This window comes from Punica granatum, unplaced genomic scaffold (genome assembly GCF_007655135.1).
Source record: "Punica granatum isolate Tunisia-2019 unplaced genomic scaffold, ASM765513v2 Contig00357_ERROPOS270092, whole genome shotgun sequence".
NCBI lineage: Eukaryota > Viridiplantae > Streptophyta > Magnoliopsida > Myrtales > Lythraceae > Punica > Punica granatum.
The window spans coordinates 1-18,068 of record NW_022204300.1 but is presented as its reverse complement, the minus strand read 5'-3'; the positions used below and the strand labels follow the sequence as shown (position 1 = coordinate 18,068).

The 18,068-nt window shown below is 40.2% G+C and overlaps 2 protein-coding genes and 1 pseudogene across 4 annotated transcripts; 2 read left to right on the top strand and 1 right to left on the bottom strand.

Moving 5' to 3' along the window:
- The first annotated feature begins 1,758 nt into the window (after window positions 1–1,758).
- Window positions 1,759–7,840, top strand: LOC116190193. 2 transcript variants are annotated; one of them, XM_031519856.1, is made up of 3 exons: window positions 1,759–1,974; window positions 2,333–3,761; window positions 5,729–7,840. In XM_031519856.1, the coding sequence occupies exons 2-3, from the start codon at window positions 2,333–2,335 to the stop codon at window positions 5,740–5,742; spliced, it is 1,443 nt and encodes a 480-aa protein (XP_031375716.1). In that variant the 5' UTR covers window positions 1,759–1,974; the 3' UTR covers window positions 5,743–7,840. The 2 variants fall into 2 exon arrangements, with proteins under 2 accessions (XP_031375716.1, XP_031375715.1); XM_031519855.1 differs by lacking the exon at window positions 5,729–7,840 and having other exon boundaries at window positions 1,760–1,974; window positions 2,333–4,010.
- Window positions 7,841–10,270: 2,430 nt separating this feature from the next.
- Window positions 10,271–14,892, top strand: LOC116190189 (annotated as a pseudogene).
- A 79-nt stretch (window positions 14,893–14,971) lies between these two features.
- LOC116190192 (vesicle-associated protein 1-3-like) lies at window positions 14,972–18,035 on the bottom strand. 2 transcript variants are annotated; one of them, XM_031519853.1, is made up of 9 exons: window positions 17,759–18,035; window positions 17,105–17,189; window positions 16,824–16,894; window positions 16,569–16,650; window positions 16,312–16,427; window positions 16,048–16,230; window positions 15,598–15,795; window positions 15,436–15,513; window positions 14,972–15,317 (listed from the first exon to the last, which is right to left on the bottom strand). In XM_031519853.1, the coding sequence occupies exons 2-9, from the start codon at window positions 17,151–17,153 to the stop codon at window positions 15,207–15,209; spliced, it is 888 nt and encodes a 295-aa protein (XP_031375713.1). In that variant the 5' UTR covers window positions 17,154–17,189; window positions 17,759–18,035; the 3' UTR covers window positions 14,972–15,206. The 2 variants fall into 2 exon arrangements, with proteins under 2 accessions (XP_031375713.1, XP_031375714.1); XM_031519854.1 differs by having other exon boundaries at window positions 17,105–17,185.
- Between the last annotated feature and the right edge of the window lie 33 nt (window positions 18,036–18,068).

Below are 18,068 nucleotides of genomic sequence, written 5' to 3'. Positions count from 1 at the left end.
ATAAATTTCAAAGCTATTCTATTTTTGAGAAATTAGAAATAATTCTAAAATATTAAAAAAAATGGGATAGAATCGTCATTTCAACCTCATAGCCCAATTTTAGATTTTTTTTTATTACTCCAAATGGAAAATTGGAATTTAAGATTCGATTGGAAATCAATGTCATCCAATACCGATTGGAAATCCTATCTAGTCCCGGCAATCAGAGGCAGCCTTATTGTTAAACTAATTGGAAAATTTTGCTAATCGTGATCAAAACTGTGAATTGAGTAAGCCATTGGGATGATAAGCATTTTTGTCAGATTGAATCATTATTAATTACTGCACTACAAAATCTAGATCTAGATTATGTTTGTATTTTTGCTTTCTGTGTTGGTTCCACAGATTTTTTTTCCCTAACATTACAAATCTCTTTTTTTTCCCCCTCGCTTTTAATTTTGGTCTTTCCATTAGTTTTTATAAAAAACCATTGATATTTTACATAAAAATCTCGGAAGATACTTAAGCTACAAGAGATGTATCCATTATTTAAGCTACCCTCTATGGGGTCTTCTACCTGACCTGGTGGAAAAGTCCGTTGACTTTACACGTTGGTCGTGTTTGAATATTTCCTTTGATCTTCACTCTTTTTTTTTGGGTGAATGATCTTCACTGTTTTCATATGTTTTTAATTTTCGCTTTTCCCTTGCAGTTTTTTTGTTTGTTTTCAAATTTTCCTTTTCCATTTTCTAGGTTCTTTTTCTGTTTAAATGAAAGATATTTTATCCACCCATTTTTCTTCCTCTTTTTTTTATGAATGACTTATTCGAACACTTAAAATTCAAATAAAAACTTGCATCTCTTAAATCAAGGTTAGAAATCAAGGTTCAATGGATGCCCGAATGAAATTAGTCTTGGCCAATAGGATAAAGACATCTATGTTTTTACCAAAAAATATAAACAAAAAATTTATATGTAAATACAATTTAAAGAAAGATATTTCATTACTCAATTTTTCTTTCCTTTTCATGATAAATGACTTTTTACGTATTTAAAAGTAAAATTAAAATTATTTATTCATCATTGATTGCAATCTAACGTTTCAAAAAATAATTTCACCAAAAAAATGATTATGAACGATCTTTGCTTTCTACAATTAGATGCATTGTTTGTCACAGCGAAGACCCTGGATCAAAACTCCAATATTCATCTTATTACGCTTTCCATTTTTTTTTTACTTTTCTTCTTGAATTAAAGTATTTCAATCATCTTTTATATTTCAAAAAAACATGACAATGCCTTTATGCCTCTTTTTTATGGACTTACTGTATTTAATCATTCATGTACTTTTTTTAAAATTGCCTTTATATTAAAAATACCGCGTTAGTTTTTTTGTTATAAATTTCATAGGACATAGGAATGAATAAACACAATTTAACTAAAACATGAAAATGGCTTCGCGTGCATATTATAGAGCCACGTGTCCTGATATTTTGTTATCGAAAATTCCTACAAATTTTTCATTATTTTCATTTATATCTTTTTCAAAAATGTTGACAAACCTTTCATTATTTTTCAATGAAACTTAAGATCATCCAGAGGTGCATAAGTAAGTCTCCAACCCGGCGTCGAGGAATGCATCTTAATTGTGTGAATGTTATTGCCGTGATAGGTGCTATATGTGTTATGTTAAAGATCCAGTTCGTACACTCCTTAAACACTACGAAAGCAAATCTAACTTCTACCGGAGTTTGTAAGGGTCTATAAAGAGAACTCTTTAGGACAGGAATAGGCAGAAATGAGTGGAGTGCGCTTTCAAGCACCATACCCATTGCCTTCTAAGCATCCTCTCCTCTCCCTTCCATCTTGTATCCATTCCATCTTTTGTAATCATTCCAGATCAATAAAGAACTTTTTCATATCGTCTTAATCCCCTCTCATTTGGTTCTCCGGGAAGTTCCTCCGGTAGGGAACGGCCACCCTTTTATCTTAAAGGTATGAATTAATTTAATATAATATTCTTGTTATATTTATTCTTCTTTCTTTTTTTTTCCTTCTGCATGTTTTCCCTGCATTCCAGATCTTAATAAGGTTTTAATCTCACCCAAAAAACTCTGGTTGCCGTCATTGGGCAGTTGAAGCCTAGGAGAGAGGCGTGTGTATGTCCCTAATAGGCCACGGAAGAGTGGTAAATTTTGAACATATAAAAGGGAAAGAAAATGATTTTGCTGATATTCTTTCTCGCTTCATATCTTCTGATAAAAATATTGCGTAATCTGCTGTGTATGTATATAGCAAGGCAGGAGAAGACTCATACAAAAGACTTATACAGATAACCAACTTTGTTTTGCAGATGGGGCAAACAGGCCAGCAGCAGTCATCAGATCTTCTCACCAGAGAAGCCAGACGCCGACAACAGAGGCTGGACTTATTGGGCTTGACCCAACTGACAAATCGGACAATGGCTCAAGCAGTTCCTGCTCAAAGCCGATCAACAGCCCAAATGCAAATATTGCAATTTGGAAGAGAGAAGGCAAAATTTGGGAATCTAAGCCTAGACATATATCAGACTTCAAACCAGTCTTATAGACCTAAGAAGGCTCATCTAGATCGAAATAATTTCTCAAAGGAGCAATTATGCCTGTTAGACCATTTCTGGGTCGGACTACACGCTAACCCAATAAATGTAAAAAAACTTTCCCATGTGGTGAATTGTTTAGCAGAATACTTTGCTACTACACCACAAGGAGGATACCCATTTTTTGTGGTATTAAACGGACAGATGCCTGGTGTCTTCAACAGCTGGACGGACGTCTTAGACCAAATCCAAGACTTCTCAGAGGCCCAATGGGAGGGATATCACACTCTCCATGAAGCTTTTGCAGTGGCAAGATCTAGGATTGGGATAAACTATTATGTTTGCCCAGCCCTACGCCATTATCAAGATTCATCTCAGGAGGCATCCACTTCCCAAGGACCTTCCAGGGAACAGACAATGGCAGGACTCTTTTGTTCCTCCTGCCAAGGTAATGAGCAGACTATCAAAAGGCTCACTTACACTTTGGACAAACATACCAGTGAGGAAATGAAGATGATAGAAGAGAATGACCGCCTACAGAGAGAGTTGAGTGCGGCAAAGAGAGAGATAGAAAGACTAAGAGCGATTGAGAGAGCTTGCATATCCACCACTCCCATACCCCCACAAATACAGCCCTCTCAAACACAAACCCAAACCCAAAGCCAGACACAGATGGCGCAGCCATCTCAGGTCAGTGCGGAGACCCAATTGAATGCCGCAATGCCGCACCTACTCCCTTGCAAAAGGCCAAGGGCAGGGATCTCAAGACCTTTGATGGCTGAGAGTTTGCCAGAAAGTACTCTATCCGTAGAACAGACTACGGCACAGACCACACAGCCTGGTATAGTGATCTGTGAATCATCAACTGCCCAGGCTATCCAGACACCTCAGAGGACTAAACAAGTCCTACCAGAAGACATCATGGCCACGATTAATGCCATGAGAACTGAAGATCAGGCCCGAAAAGAAGCAAAGAGGGCCAAGAAGAAACAAGAAATGGCTGAAATGATAGCCATGATGCTCAGGAAGAGTGGTCTCCAGCCCCCGCCAATGCAGACAGACTCACCACGGTCCAATTCAAGCACCAAAGATGTCGACCTTGACCAAGACACAGACAATTATCTCGCCGCTTTAACACAGATGAGTAATGAAGCCCGTGAAGAAGCAGCCAGCAGCCCACAAGGCCATCTGGACACCAACCCAGGTAGTCCTATGTCCTAGGACTCCACCATGTCCCATAATCTAGAGTCGAAGGCTTTCTCCCCTCATCTCCTCCTCCATCCTACTTCTATTAATCGTGCCTATGTTCTGAAGAATTAATTGATAAAGACTTCTTCGTTTTTCTGGTAAACAAGCAAGGGCCAGAAGGGGAAAACCCCTCACCCAGTTCTAAGGTATGAATCTCTAATAGATCTCCGGTTAAGCATGCTCCGCCATTGCGGTGTTCATCACCGATCCTTGGCATCAGAAATTGTTTTTGATCATTTTATGAGTACATAGAAGCTGGCTGCCATGTTATAGGAAGCGATGGTGGGGCCACTTCACCAATGAGTTTCGACTCAGTGGGACTGCAGAACATCAATAATGCAATGGACGTGTGGGTTTCTACCCAGGTTGCAAAAAGTACCTGGAGTTTGTCCCTTAAAAACAACATAAAACTTGAAATTCTCTTTATGTGATTCTTTGAAAAATATTGCAAGGCTGTTTAAACATGCAAGAAAATAAGCCCTATCTTTTGGCTCTTTGTTAAAGGACATCCATAAATTATCTAACAAACATTTTTTTTCTTTGCTAAATAGATGAGTTCTGAGGTATTCTGGTGGTCTATAGCTAAGATTACTGCTAGGAAAAACAGTTAATTCGTTCTTTACAAATTTAATTCTTTCTTCGCCATATAAAAATAGGTTCTGTCTCGTTCTCGTCTAGAGTGCTCTGGGGAAAACTAGCCATATTTGGCCATATATATATACACATAAATACCCATTTCTTGAAAACGAAAATCATTAAATCGGGCCATGGAAATTAACCCCCTGAAAGTGAAATACCAAATTTCCGAGACTTATGGTGCGTTTGGCTAACCGGAATAATGCCAGATAGGATTTTGCAAATTCTAATTATGTGTGTTTTTTTTTAATAAACAATTCTTATTCTGTGTTTACTTATGATTAAAATAAGAAATTTGGGAGAACTGGACAAAATAAATGATTAACTAAATTATATCCATTATAATATATATATATATATATATATATCCTGCTGCGAATGTGGGTTAATTGTAACCGGATTAGGATATTATTTTGGCGGAAATGGTAACAATGTTCTTCCACTATAATATAATTTACCATTTCTACCACTCCCAAGGAGAAGCCTACTGGGAGAATTGAAGAGAGCGGTGGTGCCCTATGTCGGCGGTCTCATATAGCGCCGGCGACCTCCATCGGGAGATGGTGCTTGCCGTTGGGCCACCACCGCCTATGATCTTCCTATTCTCTCTGTCTCTCTTTGTAGGTAGATATGGCATCACAACACCTCCCAATTTGTTCTGTAAACTTTTTTTTAAAAGTAAATTTCAAAACTATTCTACTTTTGATAAATTAAAATTAATTCTAAAATCTTAAAAAAAAGTGGGATAGAATCGTCATTTCAACCTCATAGCCCAATTCTAGAATTTTTTTTATTACTCCAAACGCAAAATTGGACTTTAAAATTCGATAGGAATTCAATCTCATTCGATCCCAATTGGAAATCCAATCTTGTCCTGGCGATTAGAGGTAGCCTTATTTTGAAACTAATTGGAAAATTTTGCTAATCGTGATCAAAACTATGAATGGAGTAAGCCATTGGGATGATAAGAATTTTTGGTCAGATTGAATCATTATTAATTCATGTACTATAAAATCTAGATCTAGATTATGTTTGTATTTTTGCTTTCTGTGTTGGTTCCACAGATTTTTTCCCTAACATTAGAAATCCCTTTATTTTTTCCCCCTCCCTTTTAATTTTGGTCTTTCCATTAGTTTTATCAAAAACCATTGATATTTTACATAAAAATGTTGGAAGATACTTTGGGCACTAGATCAGTGGATAGGATTCGATAATATGAGTATTTGGTAGGTGCCTTACCACTATCAAGATGCACACTAACATTAAACTAATTAATCACTTATTTAGGGGGTGGTCGATGATGATACTTGCAGCATTGGGGTCTAGCGAATACAGCCTCGATGGCCACGGACAATTCGTGGGGGTTGCCAGCGGTGGATGGTGTTAGCAGAAGGTGCTGATCGGTGGTCTGCACATAACAGTAGTTGAGGATGGTGATGATCAATGGAAGCTCTAGCTCCAGTGGGCTGTGACCGGGGCGAGGTCAGTGAAGGTTGCATCATCAGGCAATGATTGTTGGTATATCGGTCGAAGCATATACATCGTTAAAGATATTTTAGTATCATGTCTTTTATGATATGTACTCGTATCTATTAGATCTTGTAACACGGGGAGAGGGGGGTCATTCTCGTAAGTCTTGTGACCTACGGCTAATGTAGCCTCGCCAAAGGTTGTACAGTGTATTGAGGGTGGAAAGGTTGATGAAGAACTCCGGCTCCTGATAGCGGATGACCAGAGGACCATGGCAATTTACTATTTGAGAAGAAGAAGGGCGATTCGGGAAGCGAAAATGGATCTTAACTGACCGGGCTATACCCGACTTGATGGCAATGTTCAGGCATTCAGTCGATTGAGTAGTTTTCCCAATTTTAGTACGATTGTCAATAATTTGTCCCCGTCTTGTTTGATTGCACGCACCGGACATAACTTAGCCTCATGTACTTTATCGTTCATTTCCCCACAAACAAATAATAAATAATAAAAATAATAAATAAGCAAAATGGTCCAACCGAGTGATCATTCTTAACGTGGACATGTGACAACCTTGTCTCAGCAGCAACGTGTCCCAGTGTGAACTTTCCACATGTGGCCACTAGTGAATTGAGGAACTAATTGCTGGATATTATCGGTCTTTTTCTTTTTTTTTTGAGTTCACTGGCCGGCGTCTGGAGTTTAATGGACGACTAATCTCTGATCAAGTCAGGGTCCTAGCACGAATGGTATAAATCTCTTTTAATTATATATATTTTTTCATTCATAATATTTGAATTTGAGATTTTACTTAAATAAGTTAAATCACTCTGATCAATCCATATAGTGATTTTAAATTTTAATTTACAGACCAAATATATATATTTTTTTTAGAAAATGGAATTTTTAGATGGAAACCCCTCCACCCAATGAAGGTCCATGTGAGGCTGGTTGAGGGTTTATTTGTCATGGTAATTATCAGTGCTTGTCTTTATGGGTCTTTCATATAACCCATATACTATTATATTAATTAAATTAACGTTCAACCAAAAAAATAAATTAAAAATCCTTATCTGCCAAGAAGGGTCATCGTTCCGACGCCCTCTCCCCCTCGTCTGCCGAGAAACCTTTTCAGACTCCCGCTATCCACCTCCTCCTTCTCCTCAACCCATTTATTCTTTAAGCTTGACTTCCTTCCCTCCACCGGATCCTCTCCGACCGCTACATCCCCACCTCCACCTGCTTAAACCTCTTCAACTTCCTCCTGTAGACCCCGCCGCCCTCACTCTCCTTCCGGTCCCACAGTTCCTCATCTGCCGACTCTTCTGAGCTACCAACTTCTCCGAAGCCGAGAAGCTGGTGAAATCCGTCTCGGTGTATCAGATCCTCACACACCCTTTTCACCATGTTAGTAATAACAATAAAAAATTTAAAGAAAACAAAAGATAAGAATGCTTTGATTGGAGAAAAGGTAAAGGCCCTGACTTGCCATCGTACCCCGATTGGGGTCGTCGATGACCTTGAAGGACGTTGACTACCCCAATCAAGGGATGGTGATCGGGATTGAAGCCCTATTCGCTGATATCGGGAGAATCCTTAAGGGTGGTGGTTAGGATCGAGATCTCACCCATCGAAATAAGGAGAATCCCCCAATTTGAGGATTCTTCCGATTCTGCCTGTCCACTACTCCACTAATTAGGTTCGTCGATGCCCTTTAGGATCACCGACAGACTCTAATCGAGAGACGATGTTTCACCCTTTCTCCGACCAATACTTTTCTCACTTTTTTTCCTTTATTTTTTTAATTTTTTGCTGAAGTGATATAACGCCATTTACCACGTAGACACCTTTTTTCGCCAAGCCAGCAAAATGGACGAAAAATGACATAAATGCCTAACGTGATAAGAATATCAAAGTTCATGTATTTTTGACAAAAAAATAAAATTTGTGCCAAAATTGAAAAGTGATCAAAGTTCATATTTTTTTAAGCTATTAACTCAAATAAAAAAAATGAAAAAGCGGAACAGCTGCCGCAGCATCGACCTAGGAGCTACCACGCAACAACAACTGGTTGGTCTCTCGTTTGTGAGACCAGTTTCCCAAACGAGAGAATCGTAGATGCCCTAACGGACGTTTCTTACATGTGGCGTCAGACGACGTCACGTCAGCATCAAAGACACGAGAGAAAAACCTCGCTAGGATTATCTAAGACTATCTCAAATGGGTATCTATTTTTGGTGTCTATGAAGTGGATCTCACATTGCCACATAAGTGCTTTGTCCCATAAAGATAAACTCCGAGAAAGAGAGAGTCACCTGCTCCGATGTAAGTCTTAAACTCAAACCTCTGGTCTCAACCAACATACATATTATATTAATTAAATTAATACTCAACCAAAAAAATTAAAATAATATCTCTCCTCCTCCATTGTTCCTTCTCTATCTTCCTCACCATGGCCATCCGTTTCTTCTCTGACTTCCTCTACTCCTCCATCGTTCCATGAGCTCTCCATGGCCGTTAACGGACTCTCTGACTTCCTCACCGTCGCCCACTGCGACTACCCCACCTCTCTCTTCTCTCCCTTCGATGCCGTCTTTGATCCTGCTTCTCATGCTTCGCCCCTCAAATCCTCGTCAAACACATCCTCACCACCATGAAACCCTAATTAGATCAGACCCCAAATCAAACCTAGAAACCCATGGTTACCGTGACATCTATCCCGCTGAACTCGAATCGAACCCTAAAACCCAAAACTCATATAGAAGAGAAGAGGAGGGAAGAGAGAGAGAGAGCAAGGGAAGAGAAGTAGCGGAGAAACCCAGAACATAGATCGACTCAATGGCGGCGGCTTGCTCCATGGCTGCCGTTCCCAGAGACGCGTGTCTCCACATCGCCAGCTGGCAATGGGAGGCCGGGCGAAAGCGCCAACTCGAGATAGCCTAAGAGGACAAAACCCACAATTATCCCAATTTTTTTATTAATCAAGGCGTTTTCTGTCTAATCAAATGTCGGCAAATTTTATTAATCTGTGTATTTTTTTTTCTAGATTTTGTTTAAATTTAGTTGGTGCGTATTTGATAAATTTTGTTTCTGCCGTGGAGCCCACATGCATGCGTCAATCAATTTGGCGCGGAGCCCATTATTTCGTCCGCACTTACGTGAATAATAATGCAAAGCCTTCGTATGGTAGACTCTTAATTACTTTTCTTCGCTAATACCAGTCATGCCTACTGAAGCCTAAAATAGTATCATAATACTAATAATTATTAATTAATTTGAACTGATTAATAAAGTAAGGAGAAGCACGTCAAATATTTATTTTTGACCAGTTGTTAACATTCAATACGTGGCCAAATATTCTTGGCTGCACATGCCATTTATAAGTAAATAACATCTTGGCGAAATAAGAAATTCTTCTATAGGCTCTGAAGAGTTTTTTTTTTTTTTTTGGTCTTAAAAATGAAATGGGGACATGATCGAACCGGATGTTCTGAGAGCGCTCGGATCATGTGGTGAAGTGTACTGAAGCAGTCTTATTCATCCAATTGTTCTTTCTGATTCGAGAAGCACAAAAATAATATCACTACGGAATGATCATTAAACATTGAATCGTATTCTCCGAATAATGAGCTCAGTTTAAAGATGAGAGTTTCTCCCGATATGCCAACGAGAGGTTACTTCACGACCAGACCATCCGTGAACAAGACCAATCCTATTATCAGTGGACATTTTATGTGTTGTTGATTGAAAATGAAAATGGGCCCCCTAACTCCTTATCTAAACTAGATTCCCATTGTTTCTTCTTTTATATGAATCTTCAATCTCGCCCACTCGTTCTAAAGGGAAAAAGAAAAGGAACAAGTCATCCTAGGCTTCGGTATACCGTCAATTATACATCTGAAATTTCCTACCGTACGGACTCAGTGGTCTTTTGTTTAGCCCTTACGTAGCGTAGCCCTTAAGATCAACGAGGATTTCATTAAAAAAATAAAATTAAAAGTGTACTGCATCTTGATAAGATAAAACATTTTATCATTAGTTGAATATTCTTTTTTTCTTTTTTCGGGACTAAAATAAACTTTAAACGTAGGAGTTGAAACCGGAACGTGTCATAACAGCAAATTAAACACGTGATGATGTGAAGAGGAACATGACACATGTCGAGTTTCAGTTCAAATTGGATTGTGGTTTGCCGTAGGAAAAAAAATGTCGCGAAAGAGAAAATGGAAAGGAGATTCCTTTCTGGGGATGGCAGTACAACGAAACAAAGGGAAAATGGATTTTGTCGTGTCTCGTAAAAACGACAGAATGATTGACTGAAATGAATTGAATTTGATGAGGGAGGGGAGGGAGAGAGAGAGAGAGAGGTAGATGGGATGCCGCCTCTGTCATTTTGGAGCTCATTTCTTCTATGCCCACGATCCCAATCTCTCTCCTCTCTCCTTCTGCTCAGGGTAATAAAGCTTCCAAAAACCAGCAGCTGAGCTGAACTCATCAGACAGAAGACAGTATCCCGAATATCAAACAAAATTTCTTCCCAGATCTTCAATCAACGGTCAACCATTATTCAATCCCCCGTCTCTCTCTCCCTCTCTCTCTCTCTCTCTCCAGCGCTTCTCTGGGTGAGTGTGTAGAGGGGCAACTCTATCTCTCTAGTCTAGTCTCTCGCTCTGTGGGTCTTTGGTTCCATGGTAGATTGGATCGGGCTAAGAATATTTTAGTTGGGTAATTCTCTCTAGCTAGCTGTGCAGATACAGTGGCTCGAGCTTGTCATGATTTCTTGGATTTACTGCCGTGCTGATTCAGTTGACAGAGGTCATGATCAAGAAGAATTGATGCTTGAGTTTAATGGGTGCTAGTCACTTCTCTTGGTTTAGCACGTTCACTTTGTAAAAGAGTGCCCTTTTTATGTTTCTCCTTCTTGTTGATCCGATGAGTCAGTATATGTATGACTGTGCTGATGTCAAAATCTCATTTTGCAGGTTTGCCTAACTGCGAGCTTATCAGGACGTGAAGGGTGTAAGCTGGATTCCTGAGATCCGATTTGGGGATGATTTTGCAGTGGATTGCTAGAATTACCGGTTATTGATCGAGGGATCTGTTTTGCCAACTGGGTTTTCCTTAGTTTACTTCCTCTGCATTGCAACAATGGCAATCAGTGCAATTTCTCACATTTTAACCAAACTGGGGATGGTCTCAACGTCTGACCATGCTTCGGTCGTGTCCATGACCCTTTGTGGCCCTTCTCTGCGCGTGTATTGTGATTGGCCATTTGTTGGAGGAGAACCGGTGGATGAATGAGTCCATTACCGCCCTCGTGATAGTGAGTTTATATTGGGTTGGATGCTCCGTTTACACTTGTACCACTTGCATTTGATTATTTGGTAATTCGAGTTTTGGTGCAGGGTCTATGCACGGGAGTGGTTATCTTGCTTACAACTAGATGGAAAAGCTCGCACCTTCTAGTGTTCAGCGAAGATGTCTTCTTCATCTATCTTCTTCCACCTATAATATCAACGCGGGGTTAAGACAGGATTTTGAACTCGAATTTCTTTCATGTACGTATATCTTAATTTGTTAATGTAGTTATAACCTGTTTGATGGATATGGGATATGATCTGATTTTGCACTTATGCATTGAATGGTGGTCACACGTTTCTGTAGTTACATCGATTTGTTCCATATAAAATCTGGTTTATGTTTTCTAAGTGCAAAACTGCTGATGTTATGAACTTGGGTTGAGCATAAATAACATGTCAGTTCATTTACTTGCAATGCAGATTACCCTTTACTGGACCTCCCTAGAACCAGGTATTTAGTTGAAATACTTAAGATCGTTCACTTGTCGTGGAGAACTACTAACCTTAGATTTCATGCGAGGAATACTTATGCATGGCTATAGCAGTTGAGATTTCCACGTACAACATTGCTATAGTTGGTGTGACTTTAGAAGACGAACTAAGTTATACAACATCAGGTGTTGAAAGGTCTGAAAGTTTATTCAGGTCTTGAGACTGTTCATTCTAGTGCACCATCAATTGAGGAGCATTGAGAAAAAAATGCAATCATACCCTATGAGATTTGGTGCAATGTATGTAAACTTAGCTGTAAGACTAGCTGTTTTTGTAATTTCAATAGATGATTACGATATGATATATCTTTTGTTTGTTCATCAGGTTTCAAGTGTGAAGAAAAAGCAGTTCTTCCGCAATTTCATGACAATCATGCTCTTCGGTGCAGTGGGCACTCTTATATCATTCTTCATCATATCATTAGGTAATGCTCAAGAATTGCTCCTTAAATATATCTGAGTTATTATCATGTTTGGGACTATAGGAGGTCTTGCAATACAAACCTGATCAGTCAATTCTGCTTCTATTTCTAAATGATCAGTCGAAAAAAAAACCAATTTTCTGTCTCTGTATGTTTGCTAATAATTGTGAGTCTGGTATTTGATTTAGGTGCTATGTATATCTTGAATAAACTGCTGAATATCAGTGCCCTCGAGATGAGCCTGGGAGATTATCTTGGTACATATAGCATAACCTCTCTGTCTACATTGATCTGTTTTTTTTCACTAAGCAGTTTCTCTTATGTCTCTGCTGATCTCATTCTCTTTGTTGCAGCAATCGGGGCAATATTTTCTGCGACAGATTCTGTCTGTACCTTGCAGGTATAAACTAAAATTTTCTGAACTGTCCTTCCTGTTTGGTACTCTCTGACGGCTATATACTTTGTTATTAATTTGAAATTTGAACCTTTCTGCAGGTGCTTAATCAGGACGAGACACCATTGCTTTACAGTGTTGTCTTCGGGGAGGAGTTGTTAATGATGCAACTTCAGTGGTGCTCTTCAACGCTATTCAGAGCTTCGATCTGTCCAATATCAACTCGAAAACGGCTTTCCAGTTCATCGGCAATTTCTTGTACTTGTTCATCTCGAGCACCTTGCTCGGAGTTTTGGTGACTCTCTCTCTCTCTCTCTCGCGCGCGCGCATTGAATCTCTGCTTATTGATTAAAGTTATTATCTTATGATCATGTAATGCTCTATAAAACTGCAGGCAGGACTGCTTAGTGCCTACATAATCAAGAAGCTCTACTTTGGCAGGTTCGTGGAGTCGGGATTAGTGTCATTATGTTAAACCAGTTGGTCCTGTTTGTAAAATCTGCAGTTGTGATCTTATGCATTGTTTTCTTCACAAATTAGGCACTCTACAGATCGTGAAGTTGCTCTCATGATGCTCATGGCCTACTTCTCATATATGCTCGCCGAAGTAAGGATTTCTTCTGTAACTTTCGGTTCTTTGTTTCTGAGGACAATGATTCAATCTCTTTCTTCTAACTTTTTGATCATTTCTGGGTCAATGAAATTCTTAAAATTTGTTTGTTCAGCTCTGCAATTTAAGTGCCATCCTCACCGTGTTTTTCTGTGGGATCGTGATGTCTCACTACACCTGGCATAATGTCACTGAGAGTTCAAGAGTAACGACCAAGTCCGTACAATGTCCTTAGAAAAATCGTAATTTTCCCCCCCTTTTCACCATAAGAGTAAGCGAATGATTAAAATTATTCTGTTTTGGCCATATAATGCAGGCATACCTTTGCAACTTTATCGTTTGTAGCGGAGATTTTCATATTCCTTTATGTTGGGATGGATGCATTGGATATTGAGAGATGGAAGCTCGTCAGTGATAGGTCAGCATGAGACTCACTTTTCTTCATTTCCTTTGAGATAAAGCAGTTCAATTATGTGAAAATATTGCTTTCTTTACTGCTCTTCATTCATCTCCAGTCCAGCAAAATCAGTCAAGCTGAGCTCGATACTCTTGGGACTGGTTTTACTTGGGAGGGCAGCCTTTGTTTTCCCATTATCATTCCTGTCGAACTTGACTAAGAAGTCCAAGTACGACAAAATCGACTGGAAGCAACAGGTGGGATCGATCTCCCTCTCCCTCTCCCTCTCCTCCCCCCCCCTCCCTCTCATGCTCTATTTGCAGTGGTTACCAGGGCAGCCATTTCTAAATTGTGTAAACTATGATTTGATTTTCAGATCACAATTTGGTGGGCTGGCCTCATGCGCGGAGCTGTTTCTATGGCTCTTGCTTATAATAAGGTAAGCATAAGAAACAGAAAAATGGATGTACATATGGATATGTTCGGGATGTTAGAGTTCTCCTGCGGGATAGACTCCTTATTCTGCAAGGCATCTGATCCGTGAATACTATGCCTGCAGTTCACTCAGTCCGATGCAAAACTCCGCAAGAACGCATTCATGATCACGAGTACCATTACAGTTGTTCTATTCAGCACTATGGTAAGACCCTTATTCTTAAAAACTGGATCGGGATTCCATTCTTATGTTTCTCAGGAAAATCTCTGCTCAGTTGACATTATCGGAGTTGCAGGTGTTTGGGCTGATCACTAAACCTCTGGTCCGGTACTTGCTCCCTTCGCCAAAGCATTTCACAAGCATGACTTCCTCTGAGCCATCCTCCCCAAAATCCTTCATCATCGAACCACTCCTCAGCAACGGGCAGTGCTCGGAATCCAACGGCCAGAACGTTCCCCGCCCGTCGAGCCTTCGCATGCTCCTGACCACACCGAGCCGGAGCGTGCATCACTACTGGCGGAAGTTCGACGACTCTTTCATGCGCCCTGTCTTCGGAGGACGGGGCTTCGTCCCTTTTGTCCCTGGGTCGCCGACCGAGCGCGACAACCCTCAGTGGCGGTAGAGGTCCTTCAACAAGGTCCTTCGAGAGAGAATGTACAGAGCAGCCATTCATAGTGACGTGTTGTTGTAGGTAAGATATTGCGGATGACGGTTCAAATGCCAATCTAAGGCTCGAACTTTTCTGGAGAAGGTTTCTCGGCATAACTGGTATTTGCCTGTTGCTCTGGTTTTGCTAGATAATAAAAAATGCTTGTGTCTATATAATGTGTGCTGGGTTCTATCAATGCGATTTTGTGTAGTTTGTAAGCCACCCGAATTGAATTTTGTCAGGATAATGTTTATATTAATATTCTAGTCTACTAAGGTGCAACATGAGGCTTTTTTAGTCCATCGATACTATACCGAATGAATTTCGAGTACTCATCGGGCCACTATCATTGCGATCATCAACAGCGAGAAAATTGCCCAAAACTTCCTATTGTTTCCATTGAAATGGAAGCACCGCCATTGAAGCTGGGCAATGGAAAGTTCGTTACTGGACATCCGTCAAGACATACAAGCAGGCCAATGTCTTGCATCACCGGATTCTCGGAGGATGTACGGCGACAGTAAAAGTTGCCAGTGCTAAGTATGGGCCAAATATCCCACGACCATGCTAATAAGAGCAACCGTGCATACATAGAGCAAAGGAAAACCCACTTGAGCTTTCTTCGGCCGGCTCTTCCTCAACATCTCCTGCAATCGGGAGAGAAACAGCGATTTATTGTAGATGGATCGCAGTTTCAAGCACAACCGAACAAGTATTAATTGATCACTGATTGTTGGACAGAATTGATATTAGTAATGAGTTTACCAAATCGCGCTTGAGTTTTTCCCTCTCCCGGTTTGTCACTCTTCTCTCTTCTGTTAGCTTCACAATAGTACGTTCAGCCTGCAATATCCCGTGACATGCTCTGCGCGTTATCTTCTTCGGAACTGGATGTAGGAGAATCAATTAGAAGCTGAATGAACGCACCTCTCTCAGTTTTGAGTCCATCACTCTGAGCTTCGATTTCAATCCCTCCAAGTCCTCTGCTGAGTTTGGGTACTGAATGTTCTGATAAATTTTAAGTTCGTCCTCGTGCCAAAATGTCGTTGGCTCTGTCTCGTTGGTTTCTTCCTGATGGCCGACTGAGGCCTTCCCTGCATCCAATCCCTCCATATCCTCAGACACCTACACAAAAGATAACATGCATGCTTAGGAATATTGAAATGTTCGATAAGTTAAAACAATGTCGAGTTGGTACCACAGTTTTCGATTTCCAGGAAATATAAGAAGGTAAGGTTGGATTTCCGGTTAGATGTTTCTTTGGATGAAAGAATGAAGTGTTGCCCGTGTCACTGGAAAATTCGTAAAAGAAAACAGAAAACTGAATCCCATTTCCACAGCCACACGACGATTGAATTATTTTTCGGTTTCTCTTACTGTGTGAGGCGGAGGGATGTTTTCAATCCCACTGGGGACTCTATCACTCAGTAGCGAAGCTTCCGGGCAAGGGTCCTGCTTCTGACCTCCATTGATTGGCAGTAGTACTGCAGATTCGACCGGACTAACGAGTGACACTCTTATCTTCCTCTCTTCAACATACTTCCCACTTCCTTTGGCAAACTGAAGACAGAAAATGGATTAAGTCGAACCGTTCTGCTGTAAACAAATGTATTAAAAACAGATACTAGAGACTCTTCTCACCAAATCAGAAGTTATTTCCTCTTCACTAGTTCCGAATGGAACGATGGTGCTCTGCACCAAGAATTTGTCTTTGCATTTCATCTCCGGAGGTGCTACCCTCTGAGCTTGCATTGTTACTGCAGCAAAATAATCAATGGTGAAAGAAGAACCTCTCAAATAAAATGTATCAAATTCATCATCTGAAGTATAAGACGGACTGTACAGTGAATCAGATTGAAGTAAAGCCGTAAAATTAGAGTGTTGGTTAAATCACTCACCTGTAAAGTCACATGAAGATTTTGGTTTGATGACACCGCTGTTGGGTCGTACGCAGTATTTCTTTGGTGATGTGGTCTTAACCTGGAATCATCGGTTATCCAACCAATCGTCAAGAAATGAAACATGCAACTGAAAACATGAACTTCATCGAAATTTCTTCTCAACAGTACTGAATAGAACATATAGATCGCAGCAATGGCGTTGCACTCAGGACAAGCATACGATTGTAGACACGTGAAAATAAGACGACTTGCCTTGAAAGCAACATGCTGTTCAGTCTTGTTGCTGAGTATAATTGAGCACGAACTCTGTTTCTTCAATTCAACTACAGTATGCAGTCACAGAGAAAAGAAAAGAATCCTTAGCATCAGATATGTATTAAGTATCCATACAATTAAAAAAAAAAGAAAAAAGAAAATTTCGGTTTAATTATATCTCGAGATAATAACAACCAACTTCAAAAGCATAAAATCTACTTGACTTAGAATTCGAGTTAATACTGGAAAAGCAGATGGATTAGTCAAGGTAAACTTACATGTGAACTTGAGCTCGCGGGGTTGAATATCCAGGAGCTCGGTGGTCATGGCTTAAGTGATGAAGTGACAAGAAAGAAAGCCTGGCTAGCAACAAAAGAGTTCACGTCTAGATCGAATCAGCTATGGGTTTTAGATGTATTTGATTAACAGGATGAGCAATGACTAGCTTCAGAGTTGATGACACCACTAAAGACCAATCACCCGATAATCTGATAACTTTAGCACATTTTATGCAAACTTTCTCAGTTTCGAATTCAAACTAGCTCGAGTCCTGAATGTATCGCATTGCATCCAAATTTTCTCTTATATGGTCATGATTTCGTCAGGGAATCGGAACCCTGGCCACTAAATTGGGATTAACAGGAAAAAGGCCAAACTCCACGAAGGCATTTCCATGCCGAAACCTCATTGATTTCTTCACCAATGCAGAATATGTTCCACGACCCGATTCAAGAGCATACCAGGACAATGAAAACAGAGGAGAAACAAGGCATCAATTGGATAAAAACCAAGCAGATGGGCATGCCAAGAAGTTGCAAACTTTCCATCCACCATACATGACATTGCATTGCATCTGCGGTTAAAGTCGGAAACTTTCTCAGATGCCCGGAAAGCAAATGAGGGGACATTTGGTTTCGGCGACAAGAACTTACTGTGTCGATCGACAGGGATGATCAAGAAGTTCAAGAAGGAGAACCCAACAACAAGAAATTCAATCAATCGACAACGCGGCAATCGTATCGTTCGGAGATCAGAAGCGGGCAGAGGAGACTGACGGGCAGATAAATATGATTGTGGAGCGTGCGAAACACAAATTGCAAGCAACAGAGGTTTGGAGATCGGATCAAGCCTTTTACAAAGAGAGAGAGAGAGAGAGAGAGTGAAAGCGAAGAACGAAAGAAAGGAAGAAAAAGGTAAGAAAAAGCGTTTTTGGTGCAGCCAACGGTTGCACTTTGCACCCGC

Bases quoted from the DNA above. Each gene is read 5' to 3' on its own strand.
- LOC116190193 (XM_031519855.1), top strand. From the start codon at position 2,333: ATGGGGCAAACAGGCCAGCAGCAGTCATCAGATCTTCTCACCAGAGAA.
- LOC116190192 (XM_031519853.1), bottom strand. From the start codon at position 17,153: ATGACCACCGAGCTCCTGGATATTCAACCCCGCGAGCTCAAGTTCACA. The intron at 15,796-16,047 runs GTAAGAGAAACC...TCTTTTGTGTAG, and splicing joins ACATCCCTCCGCCTCACACA to GTGTCTGAGGATATGGAGGG. The intron at 15,318-15,435 runs GTAAACTCATTA...TCCCGATTGCAG, and splicing joins AAAAACTCAAGCGCGATTTG to GAGATGTTGAGGAAGAGCCG.